Here is a 12,988-nt window from a genome sequence, read left to right as displayed (position 1 = left end):
CCAAAGCCTCAGGTTAGGGCATGCCTGTCCTGGTGGCTGACAGAGCAAGTACAATCTCAACAGCACCAAATGGAGGGGAGAGCGGGAAAGCAAGCCTGGATGCCCCCAGAACAAGGTATGTAGAATCACCTCTTACTCCCAGCATGCAGATTGGCAAGGTGGGCAAGGCAGAACCCAGGAGCCACTGAGGTCTTATCAGAGTGATGCAAGAAAAAGCCTCTTGGGGACAGTGGAGGGTGGTGACCTAGATTGAAGAATAAGGTGATGGGAGCCTTGAGCCACCCCCGCCCCCCTTTCTCTGCAGCACCTTCCAGAAGCCATAGTTTGTATTCAGAGGCATCAACCCAGCAAACGCACTGGCTATGCCCAGAGGGAAGGGATGAATCAGGCAGGCAACTTGACAGCTTCATCAGGCCTTTTTCAGATAGAGGAGCAGTGTGCAGGGAGAGGAAAGTTGTATTGGGAATCTGCTGCCACCACCTTCTCGCTGAGAGCTAGCCTCTCTCTACTGTCTCAGGGCAGTAGTCTAGCCAGTGGAAGTGGAGGGGGAGGGGAGGAGATAATAAGACATCAAACAAGGCTCTTTCATTGGCTACCCCAGGTCTCCATCCCCAAGGGTACATCAATTTTGATGTCTGATCCTTTATTCAAGAATAGCAGAAGGTGCTTCTTATAGAGACCCAGAAAGAGAGAAGCATGCATAGTGGTGTAGGGTGTGGGGAACGGAGAAGGACCTTCATCGAACTTGGCCCACCCAGTTAGCTGGCATCAGGGTCTCCTAGTTTGAGGCAACAGCCCTCATAAGTGGCCAGCACAGGCTCATCCTCAAGCAGCTGCCACCTAAGTGATGCTCTGGCCAGGTACTGCATCTCTGGTAATCCTTAACCATCTTTATCTAACAGACAGAGAGAAAAATGGCAGTTCAGACAGGTGAAGACATTTGCTCAAGGTCCCATAGCTAGTAAATGCAAGAAGAGCTTTTTGAAGGCAAGTTTGATAACAGATTTGTCCTACAACAGAACCACCTTGAGACCAGGGAAAACAGATGGTTTTCTACGTTAAAGCTGCCATGAATAGGAACCCCCTGCAACACAGAGACTTCCACATTCATCATTCCTGCTAAACCCTGGAAGGTTTGTGACAGCAGCATTAGGGATGAGAACAGGACGTGGTCTGCTACCTGGTGGAAGCCCCTCGTGCCCTAGAAAGAAGTGTTTCCTTGTTTCTAGATGGAGAAACTTGGTAGGGCTCAAGCAGTCTGTAAATCAAAGAGACAGCTGCCCAGGAGAGGGTAGACCACATGCCACAGTCTGGTATTTTCTCTCTGCTTCCTCCAGGTTATCCTGGGCCTTCAGTCAGCATAACTCCCCTCAGGTCAGCATGGCTCCACAAATCTATCTCATCTACTGTTCAAACTTCAGGGCAGAGTTTCTCTTCCAGTTTTAGCGGTCTGTAGGAAAACAACTGCTAAACACCAGAGTTTTGAGGGGACAGATGGGATGCTGAGTAGGATGGGGCACTCCTGGAAACACGTAAGTTTCTCTTGCTCGCCGCCCCCCTCCCTGGGCTATCAGAAACTCACACTACCAATGGAAAAATGGCAGGAACATGGAATGTGAGGATTCCTGGTCCCCTAAGCTAGGCACTTCCTTTTACTCCCCCTGTGTCCAGCAGTTAGCACTGCCCAGGCAAGAACCACGTTTGGAGTGGCCAAGGGATAGCTGTGGAATGAAGTAGGCAGCACACATAGCAATAGGGGGACATAAAGCCATCTCAACAAGCAACCATCTTTTGCATCTTGTACAAGAGTGAGCACACAGGCTGCAGATGAATCTTCCTACTTGAGGCTTTTGTCAAAGGAAGGGTTGCAAAGCAACTGTTCAGCTCCTGGGTTTAAGAGCAAGGGACTATGCGAAGCAGAGAGGTGCTCTTAAGTGCCAGATTAGCTGGCTGGAGGGGACACCTAAAGATGAAAGCAAATAGTCACTAGAACAAGTGACTGCACCTGCTGAGTAATAAAAAGGAAAACTTTCAAGACGGTCTCAGTACCCAGGTATGTTAACCAGCTTTATCAAGACTCCACACTCTTCTGCCCTGGTTCTTTACTCAAGCACAAAGCAGCAGAAAAAGAAGTCTGAGTTCTAGCTCTTCCAATCTCCTGCCTACAGGACCAGAGGGAACATGGGGCCAAGCTATTCTCAAACTGGAGAACTGTGGAGCCAATGATTCTTCCAAGGTCATGTGTCCACATCCCTGAAGCTCAGAGGGCTCCTGTCTCTGCCCAGGAGACTAGAGCCACAACTCCCATCTTTCCCCACCTCCCATCTTTCCCCACCTCCTGTCAGGCACCCAGTGTGGGCAGGACTCAGGCAGGTATCTTTTAGACAGTCCTTTTTGGAAGGAGGTACAAGAATATCCATACAAGCAGAGCTGGCCCCAACCCACACAGCTGAGGCAAGAATGAACAGGTCTGGCCTGAGTGCGTGGCCTGGCCTTTTACCTAGCAGCCTAGTGCCCTGACATGGCCTGTATGCCATCAGATATGTGTATAAGGACAGGTCCTTTACCACAACTGTTTACTGAGCATTTACGGAAAGGATGAGTATTTACTATGTGCTAGATACTACGCTCCATTATCTAATTAAAAAATTTTTTTTTCCTTAACGTTTATTATTGAGAGACAGAGAGAGACTGAGCGTGAGCAGGGGAGGAGCAGAAAGAGAGGGAGACACAGAATCTGAAGCAGGCTCCAGGCTCTGGAGCTGTCAGCACAGAGCCCGACACGGGGCTCGAACTCACAAACCACGAGATCATGACCTGAGCTGAAGTCAGACGCTCAACAGACTGAGCCACCCAGGCGCCCCTCCGTTATGTAATTTAAACCCAAACTTAGGTAAGCCAGGATCATTACTTGAACTTTAAAGGTGGAATGAAAAAACTGAGCTCAGCAGGGAAGTGATTTTTCCAAGTTACAAACAGCTGGCAGGCAAAGCTGGGACTAGCCTAAGCCAGCCTCATGATACACTGATCTTCCTTCCTGATAAAGGGTGGGAGGGACTTCAGGGATTGGTTCAGGCATGGGCACATCATTTCCAACTGGAATAAAGCACAGAGCTTCCGATCCATGATTAGAAAAGAGGCCCTTTTGTGATTCCTGGATGTGACAAAGGAAGCAGGGTGTCCTAGAAGTGGCTGTTCACCATTAGGGAAGCTGTCAAGGCAGAGCTAGCATGTAGAAGAAGGGAAGGGTAAAGAACCACAAGAAAATGGAGCTGGAGCCTTGAATAGACTACACTGGAAGGTCATTTTTCCACTGGACTTTTCCATAAGAACCAAGTTTTCCCTTATTGTTTAAATCTATCGAGATGGGTTTTCTGTTAGTTGCCTCTGGAAGCACCTGAAATGATGCTGATGCAGAAGGCTTGAAGGTACACAGCTAGGAAGAACCTGAGTGTTGCCCATCTAAACCTCTCATTACACAGATGAAAAATAGAAGCCCAAAGTCCTCAAGTGACCTGTCTGAAGTCATGTAGGGAATGACTATCTGAGCCAAGACCTAAAATCCCAAACTTTGAGAGGGCCTGGATGTCACCTCTAATCTACACTTATGCCCTACCAACCCTCAAGCCTCCAGATGATGGTTCCAGAGCCTCTGCCTAACTGAATGCTTCCAGGAATGGGGAAGCATCAGTTTTCCCCAACCCACACTTTAAACAAACATCAGTATGTGTGTGTGTGTGTGTGTGTGTGTGTGTGTGTGTGAGAGAGAGAGAGAGAGAGAGAGAGAGAGAGACAGAGAGAGAGACAGAGACACAGAGAGAGAGAGAGAAAAGGAAGGATGGAAGGAATGAAACTGCATTCCTGCAGCAGCCTAAGAAATCTTTAATGGCTCTAAGTGTCCTTTTCTGGGTCTTAAGCTGGCAATGCCCTCTCACCACTCATCCTTGGTTTGGAGCTATGGTCCCATGCAAGACAATGTTAAACATGAGACAGGAACCCTATGTGTTGCAGAAAGCAATCTGGTTTCTCTGCCTCACTAAACACAGCCCAGGACAGAGCTCAATGGTTATACTGAGCAGTTGGTATGTGGTGAAAGATGGGGAAAGAGCAGCTAGCTGGGCAACAGAAGTTGGTTCCTATGTTTCCACTTAGCTATTCAACCAGGCTGCTGGGTGTCCCTTAGCCAAGTTAATCTGCTCTTTAGGCAGCTTGGCTTCAAGCTGGGCTCAGTGGTGGCACCATCCCTCCTCAGGCGTGGACAGTGCTGTGCTAGCAACCCCCCACCCCTAAAGATGTCTGACTCAGGAGCAGAGACCAAGGCCACATGGGGCTGAGCCATTTAGTAACCAGGACCTTGGGAGGCACATGAGCTCAGAGCAGTGGTCTTGCCTCCTCCCAGCCCCCAGCCCTGTAGCTGATGAGAGATTTAACAACAGTCCAGAAATGCAGCTCAATCAGAAGCTGCTGCATGGCAACTAATAATGCAAAAGAGCCACAAGTCTTCTCAGAGAGGAGTACAGTGTTGGGGCTGGGAAAGAATTATCACCCCACAGAACTTTCTTCCCAGCACAACACCTACTTCTTAACTGTGAACAAAGCTTCGCTGACTCTTTTCATAGGAAAATCCTGCTTTAAGAGAGAATTTGGAGCATATGAAACCCAGAGAATTCACATCATGAGGGAAATTTCAGCTGTCACAGATAGGGGTTCTTTCCATGCAGTTCCCCCTGCTGCATTAAAAAGCTGATTGGCTGTTGTTACCTAAGAGAGGCAGGCAGGGAAGCTAATGACAGGATCCCTCAGGCACTTTAAGATAAAAGAGACTAAATTAATTTTAATGTTAATGGAAATACATAATTAGAATGCTCCAAATCTGAATAATCTAGTCTTTCAAAACCTCTGGCAAACAGGCTCCCAGTCCAGAACCTTGTTGCCTGGCCAGACCAGCTGGGCTCCAAGCAGGCATTCCCAGAATAGACTGGCAGAGCCAAACACCTCAAAGCAGCCCTGCCCACGCCTCTCCAAGGCCTTGTGCCCCACTTTGGCCCAGCTATCCCAGTCTCGACTATGCCAAGCACACAGGGCTGTGAGGCCAGAGGACTCCCCCAGCCCTCTGGTCTCCTTAGGGAGGGGCCTTTGTAGCTCTCCTGGGCCAACCCTCAGAGTCTGAGCCACCCAGTGCAGGCAAAAACCACTGTGACGCTGACGAAAACTATCACAAGATTGAGAAGTAGGATTTCTTGGCAAGAAGAAGGGGTAATAAAAAGCTAGGGTGTGGGAAGAGGTGATGGAGTGCCACCTCAGCGGGAGCCCCTAGCAGCTGGATAGTTGAGACTGGAGCAGGACCTGAGAGGATAGGAGGAATCTTCTGGTCTCTTTCCCAGTTGTCTAGCAATGCTGCATAGGCAGGAAGGGAGGTAGGGACAGTGAGTAAGAGTTCCAGCCCAGAACTGCGAGGGTTATGTAGAGCCACTGCGGCCCTCGAACAGGCCTGAGGAAAGCTGGGCGTGCAGACAAGGGTGCCATGGCAGCGGGCACACAGGACAAGAACGCGCACAGGCCTGTGACTTGTCTGCCCAGCACCCGCTCTGCTCAGCCACCTTCACCAAACCTCCTGTGGGGTCAAAGGAGTTATAATCTTTGTTTAGTGGATGCAGCTATAGCACTGGCAGACATGTGAGTGCTCTGGGTTCTCTAAAAGTGAGCACAGGGGACTCCTTGGGCCCGTGCACTCTGCGGGGCTCCTACTAGCCTACAGCTGACCTCCTCTGCCTGTGTGGAGAAGGGCACCCTTCCTCCACTGCCTGCCTTTGCCCAAGGAGAAAAACCAGAGGATGGTGATGGGAAGAGGGTTCCAGAAATTTCAGGTCTTTCCTTGTAACATGCCTGTGACTTTGGGGCTTGGTTTCCTTACTGTTAATATGCATGCTGGTAAGACCTGAAACTTTTGGAGCAGTTCATTTCAGAGCTGGGCTCGAATCTGGGCTAGACTCTAAGGTTCATGCTCTTTATGCTAAATGCCCCTTTCTCCTTGGAATTTCTTAAGGACCTCTTAAGCCACACCCTGCTTTGTTCTCTCCAGAAGGGCCAGACATTCTCAAGACTTTAGAGAACAAAGCAACTCACAGGATCCTTTCCCTCTGTGTATGACATGGAAAACATGGCAATGCTAGGAAATGCTTTCCCCAAGTGCCAGGCCATCCCTCAATCCTAAGCCCCTACCTACCCAGTGCTCAGCTTCAACCTCTTATAGGAAACATTATTTCTGCAGCATGCTCCAGCCACACTTGTACATCTGGCTGAGCACTTCTCAGATGTAGAGTCTCCCAAGGTTCACCGGAGCCACACACATCTAGCCTAGCTCACTACTGTCTATTCTCCTCACCGCCCCTCCAACTCAGACATGGAATATGAGGACCAAAAAGGACTTTGAGGATCTGGGTCCATCTCTTGAAACAGAATAGGGCCCAGGGGCTGAGACCTGCCAAAGGCAATAGGTGGAGGCAGCCCTAACCCCCTGCTCATCACACTGTAACCAGTACAGCTTCTGGATTCCCTATCTGCCAGGGCTCTGGGAAGGAGTCTTCAATTGGTGCTGCAGACTAGCTCTTACCCAAACACTAACACATCCTCCAAATAGGGGTGGGCCTGCAAGCCTGGCCAACCCCTCTGGCCTCCTGGGTACACTGCTGACCAGGCTGCATGCCAAGGAACGACCTGAGACACCAGCTCAGGGGCTGAAACCCCACTCTCCAGGCTTATTAAGAGGGGAGGGCTAACTACCTCCACCATTAGGGGCTTTGGAGCTCCTCACCTGGGTTTGGGGACCTCCAGGGGACTGCTACCCATCCTGAAAAAGTCAGAATGGTTCGAGGATGAGGAGCTGGAAGACTTGGCTTCCCCCAGCCCCTGGTGGGAAGGTAGGCGGTCCTCTGAGGGCTGTGACCGGTTCCAGAGCACACTCTGTGGAGAGGATGAGTGGCTCTTCCTCCTGCAGTAGAAAGAGTAGGGCTGTTGGCCAAGGGGCCACCCCAGGCAAGCCCTCTGCCCACTTTTACCATATCTCAGGGCCCGGTCCTTCCTTCTACTGGGAAAATGCCACATAAGAATGAGTATACGTTAGTATTCCCTCAGGCTTGGCTATGGGCAGCAAGAGCTGGGTCTTCAGAGGGACTGTGACATCCAAATAATGCTGGCCTACTGGCCTCAGAGCACATGCTAGATTTGTAACTAATAGCTCAGAAACTGCCCCTCCTTCCAAATGTTATGCAAAATTTTGAGTCATTTGTCTAGAGACAGAGTCATCAGATTCTCAGAGGAGTTTACCCTCCAACAAGTCCCCAATTCCCAATCATCATTTTGTAGTCCCTTCTCATTTTCTTCTTTTCTCTACTTGTCTCCCCCCCCCCCACCCCACCCCCACCTGCAACCTCCCAGGCAAATGATACAAGGGAGCTCCTCCAGGGAGTCTTCTTAACACCAGCCTCCCCTCACCCCACCCTGTCTGCCCAGCCCGGCAGCTTCTTTCTTCATCTCACAGAGAGCCCCAGTCCTTTATGTTCCTGGGCCACCACGGACAGTGCCCCTCACCAACCAGATGGCTGGCCTCTGAGGTCCAGGAGAGACAGCAGGACAGGGAGCTGTGCTCTCAGCCCTACTGTCGGGGGTCCCTTTTGTTCTTGGGGCTCCCTGGAGCTGGTGGCCCTGGGCCACAGCTGTGAGCAAGCTTAGTTCCAGCCTGGCCCCTCACCAAGCTGCCTGAGTCTGTGCTCCTGCAGGGACCAGCTCCACGGCCTCATAGGTGAAACTCCCGGCGGCTCCTGGGGAGCTCTCCATGACCAGAGAGAAGTCACTGCCAAGGCTGGTGGTGCTGCCACGGTCCTTTCGTCCTGAAAGAAGCAAGTGCCATCAGTCAGCACATTATCTTCTCACACTACTGGTCCCCCACTTCTTCCATACCATACAGCTGGAAAGAGAAGTTTCTAGAACAAACAGTTCCTGTGTGGTCTATACTAAGAAATATGCACAGAGGAAGGGAAACCTGCTGGGGCCTGTAACTCACTCAGCATACAGATATCTTCCAGAGTGAAGCCTGCGTCCCGGGCTGGTAAACTCTTCCTCCTATAAACAGAAACAGAATAGTGAATTACATTCGGGGCCGGGGGCTCTTTTGTCGTCCCCATGCCCGGCATGCTGTTTGCCCGGGAAAGAAGCTCCAACTCACTGACAACTCAATGAGACATGTCCTACCTAGAGTGTTGCAAAACATCAGGCCACTTCTGAGAGGCCAGCAAAGTCTGACTCCTTCCTTTCACCTTGGCCCCCCAGAGTTCAATCTGGTCCAACACACCTAGGAGCTTGGATTTGGAAGGCAAGTGAATTCAGAAAAGATACCAACTCTCACAGAGGTCGTAAGGCAACTGCCAGACAAGACTCCTGTGCTTCCCAGGCTGGAGGCAGATTGTTCCACGATGGTGGGCTGCACAGCGACACAGACACACCGCTGCAGCAGCCCAGGGAAGGGCAGGCAGAAGAATTTGCCTCAGCCAGAGACTGGAGTGTCGGGAGTCCTCCTGTGCTTCGGCTGGCTTTTCCCTGCAGCAGTGTGCCCTGCTTAGTCACCAGAGACCACTCCTTGGTCCGAAAGCCCTTCTGCTAGTATAACTGCAGGCAGACCCCAGCCCTGCCTCACAGGCAGAAGAGCCTCTTCCCTGACTAGATGTCACCAGGGATCTCTACCCTGGCCTCAGAGGTCAGCTTGCCAAGCAGGCAGGGAAGCCAGGCAAGGCTAAGACAGTGAGTGAGACCCTGCCTACCCTTCCCAGAATGGTCCTTCCCAGAGCGCCCTGCCCAGAGTGAGAGAAAAGCCTTCTCCTCACCTCTGTGTCTTCAGAGCAGAGAACTCCTCAGAGATGATATGCTTCAAAAAATTGAAGCAGAAGAAGAAAATCTGAAGAAACCAAAAAGCAATACACATGAGAAGACAGCTTTCTCCAAGGAAGAGAATCTAGCAGCCAGCCACCTGGTCAGCCTGCTGACAGTTAACAGCCCTGCCTCGGGGACCCTGATGGATACTCTGCTCTATAAACAGTACAGGTGGGAAAGGGCTTAGCAGACCGGGCAGATGTGCCTGGGCGGAGCCAAGGAAGGTTTCATACATGGGTAAGCCACGGAGTTTTCCAACCACCTTCAAATTCAACATGCATGTTCTCAAGCTACTGAAAAGGATAAAGAGAATGGCAGCTTTCCCCCTCAGCCTCTTCTAAGAATCCCAAGGAGAGAGGCTAACCAGGAAGAACAGCTGGGAGAGAGATTATTTGGGGGTGAGATTAATGGACACCGTGGGAACATAATGGAAGGGAAAGGGATCAGATTTTGTAGGGGAAATACCCAGATATAGTAGTTCAAAACGACCAGGGTTCAGGGACAGCCATGATCTGGCTCAGAATCTGAGATGGGCACAGGCAGGAAGAGCTTCTGACCTCTAGCTGCATCCCCACCACTCTGGGCAAATTCTCTCTCTTCCTTTCCAGCCAGTGCCCTAGTCAAATGGGCCTCCATGAAGTGCACAAAGGCAGTCTCTGGGGGCGGGGAGCCTAGGTGGCTCAGTCGGTTGAGCAGCTGACTCTTGATTTCCACTCAGGTCCTGATCTCACGGTTCATGAGTTCGAGCCCCTTGTCAGGCTCTGCCCTGAGGTGACAGTGCAGAGCCTGCTTGGGATTCTCTCTCTCCCTCTCTCTGCCCCTCCCCTCTGCTTGCATGCGTATGTGCGCTCTCTCTCAAAATAAACAAATGTTTAAAAAAAGGCAGTCTCTGCACTTTTTAAATAAACTCCACAGTGACTCCGAAAGGTGTGGCCCATCAAACCCTCACTCAGATAAACACCCACACACTATCCCAGAACCCCAGACGATTTCCTGAAACAAACAACCCCCACCCCCACCACCAAAAAGGGAGGGCAGGTACCCAGGTGGGGTCAGTATGAAAATGTGTGTTACATAAAATTAAATAGGTGTCTTCACCACAGACTCTTTAAAGTCTTTAATATGCCAGTACGCTGTGAACCTCGAGGGCTGGAGACAAGGACAGAGTGCTATTTAAGAGGCCCCTAGGTTTTGTTTTTTGTTTGTTTTAAAGCATCAGTGTCTGGAGTGTCTGGTTGGGGTTAAGGAAAAGCCCAGGCATGCTTGGGTGGCTCAGTTGGTTGAGCATCTGACTTCAGCTCAGGTCATGATTTCACGGTCCATGAGTTTGAGCCCCACATCGGGCTCTGTGCTGCAGCTTGGAGCCTGGAGCCTCCTTCAGATTCTGTGTCTCCCTCTCTCTTTGCCCCTCCTCCACTCATGCTCTCTCAAAAATGAATAAATGTTAAAACATTTAAAAAAAAAAAAAAAAAAGCCCACACCCTGAAAACTGACCCTCCCAGCTGAGAAGACCCTCTTGTTTATGCTGAGAGATGGCCAGGGTCTGAATCCAGACCCTGCTGGGCTCAGCCTCATCCACTGTCCAGTTTCTGAAGGCAGAATCTGCCTTCCCTTGGGGGTAAGGGAGATGGTGTGGTGTGCAGAATGCTCTGGAGCACCAGTGAGTCTCAAAATGACAGGCTGCAAAGGGGCTTTATGTGCCAATTTCAATGTCAAAGTCACCGCCTCTGACAGAGTTCACGGAGGCCTCTGAGGAACAGGCTTATGAGCTCTGCAGCCCTGGCAGATGCGATAAGCACTCAGAAGAGATCTGGAAGGGGAGAGAAGCCGCTGAGAGGGAGGAACAAAAGGAGGAGGCACAAGATAAGATGCTTGGAAAGAAGGCAGCCTCAGGAGGGTGAGAAAGACGTTTCAGGAAAAGGGGGGTGGGTGGACAGGGGGCAGAAAAGAAAGCGCTAACGCTGTGTGACAGCTCCCACACTGGGCACCTAGACTCATTCTCTTTGTGAGGCAGCACAATTAACACCAGGAGACCCAAGGTTAATCACATTACTCAAGGTCACCAGGTAATAGGTGGGAAAACCAGGGTTCAAACTCGGGTCTGACTCCTGGTCTATGCGCTGGGCAAACAGGCTGAAAAACAAGCCCACCAAAGAGGCAAAGACTGCAAAAAGCAGAAAAGGATGGGGTGTGGAGACGACAGAGAGGGAAAGAAGGGACGGCACCCAGAGAGTAAGGGAACTCTGGAGCCCTGCTGGCTGTGCCTGGTCTGGGCCTAGGGTGGTGGTGAGCAGTTGGCCAAGACTCTGCTTAGTCGGCTGGCCCTGGGGCTTCAAAGCTGCTGAGTGGGTGTGATGAGGAAAAGAGACAGGAAAGAGCCTCTGGGTTGTAGCTGTAGGGCTGAGGGGCCAAGGAAAAGCTTGTAACTTGGTTCCATAACTGAGTGCAGAAAACAAGGTCACCCATAAGAAAAATGGCAGCAAAAGCAAGGGGAAGAGAACTGACAGATGAGGTGATTGCAGCCATGTGGGCAAATGTCTTATCTCTACCTCAGGGAGAAGAACAGAGGGTCAGGACTGGGGCTATAGTGCTGGTGCTTTTCGGGCTGTGCTGCCCGATCCCTACACAATGGAGCAAGGAACTGCTCCCTCTGTGCGGACACCAAACAGAAGTCATGCTAATGGTCTCAGGGCCCAGGTGTTTACTCATAGTACCCACCTCCTCTCCTTTGCTGAGCCGATCTACCAACATGTGCCTGAAACAAGAAGGTGAGGAGGTCAAAGAGAGCAGCGCCATGACAGGAAGTCAAAGGGGGACTGGAGTCACAGTGGGGAGACCCTGGTTTTGGCACTACAACCTCAGGTGGGGCCTAACAAGCACCTTCAGGCTTCCCCAAAGAGGAGGGAGTGTCTTCACCTCTAGCCCTGTCACACAAGCCACCACACCCAAATACACTTGGAAACGCAGTTCCCAAGGCACTGCCCCCACCCAACAACCTGACATTCCCCAAAGGCTTACCCGAAGAGGAACCAGTCGTAGGCCACAGTCAGGTAGAGGATCTCAGCAGGCTTTAGGGATGTGTGGATAAGCCCATCCTGGAAGAAACCAGAGAGACTGCCAAGTTTAGAAAGGTGACCCCCACGATAAAGCCCCCTCCTTGTCTCAGAAGCTGAACTGCAACCACAGACGCAGTGACAACCAGGCTGCCCCAAAGCCCCAAGAACAGTGTTGAACCCGGCACTTGCTCTCAACACTTGGGGTCCCTCACTCCAAATCTCAATTTTCTGGAGACAGTCCTAATTCTCCCAAAGGGTAGATCTTGGTAGATGGCCTCTGAAAGCTCCCTGACTCCACAGCCCAGCCCATCCATACTCACAGCCCACAAGGAAAGGCGCAGGAGAGAGATGAAGAGTGGTGTCCGGTCCCAGCCCGAGATACAGTGTACCAGCAGCCCGCTGTCATCTACTCAGGAACCACACAACAGGAGGCCCAGAAGAAAAGCACACGAGTGGATGAGTAGGGGACATGCTCCCGCCCTGGCCTGGTGTCAGAAAGCCAGGCTAGCCCTACTCTCCTTCTTCCTGGTGGGCCTCTCCAAGATTCGTCTCCAACCTAGTTCTGGAAAGGGGTGGGTGATAGGCACTTGTCTCTGTACACAGCATTTCTTCTTTCTTATGGCTATCTTTCTAGGTACTTCTTAGAAAGCAATGCTGCCCAAGCAGGTCTTTTAGGTGAGGCTGGTCTGCAACTCCCCACCTGGGGCCCTACAGTTACTCTGGGGGAAGACAATTCTTCACTGTGCAGGGCTTTCCCAGGAACTACAGGACATTTGGGATCCTTGGCTAAGGACCCACTAAATGCTAGCAGGCTTTCTCCAATTCCTACAACAGCCACCTCTCCAGAGGTCCCCTTGAGGGGCAGTACTGCCCAGGTAGAGAACCACTGCCTAATTCCAGAGGCTGGTATGACTTTTTTGTACACCTGGCCACAGTGACTGGTTCAAGGATGGGCACTTGACCCAAACTGGGCCAATGAGCATGAGCTCTGGGACAGAGGCTCACTC

At 51.2% G+C, this 12,988-nt stretch overlaps 1 protein-coding gene across 5 annotated transcripts in view; it reads right to left on the bottom strand.

The window, feature by feature from the left end:
- MTMR14 (myotubularin related protein 14) overlaps positions 1-12,988 on the bottom strand; it is a 44,858-nt gene that overhangs the window by 3,965 nt on the left and 27,905 nt on the right. For 4 of the 5 annotated variants that reach the window (XM_007075498.3, XM_007075499.3, XM_042979479.1 and 1 more), the window contains exons 11-17: positions 12,302-12,387; positions 11,944-12,020; positions 11,644-11,680; positions 8,880-8,950; positions 8,063-8,121; positions 7,751-7,889; positions 6,815-6,991 (exon numbers count right to left, since the gene is read on the bottom strand). In XM_007075498.3, coding sequence (XP_007075560.1) covers positions 6,815-6,991; positions 7,751-7,889; positions 8,063-8,121; positions 8,880-8,950; positions 11,644-11,680; positions 11,944-12,020; positions 12,302-12,387 — 646 coding nt within the window. The remainder of the gene's footprint in view (positions 1-6,814; positions 6,992-7,750; positions 7,890-8,062; positions 8,122-8,879; positions 8,951-11,643; positions 11,681-11,943; positions 12,021-12,301; positions 12,388-12,988) is intronic. The other variant, XM_007075504.3, reaches the window with a different exon arrangement.

This window comes from Panthera tigris, chromosome A2, assembly GCF_018350195.1.
Source record: "Panthera tigris isolate Pti1 chromosome A2, P.tigris_Pti1_mat1.1, whole genome shotgun sequence".
Lineage (NCBI taxonomy): Eukaryota > Metazoa > Chordata > Mammalia > Carnivora > Felidae > Panthera > Panthera tigris.
This window is presented reverse-complemented; position numbering and strand designations above follow the sequence as displayed.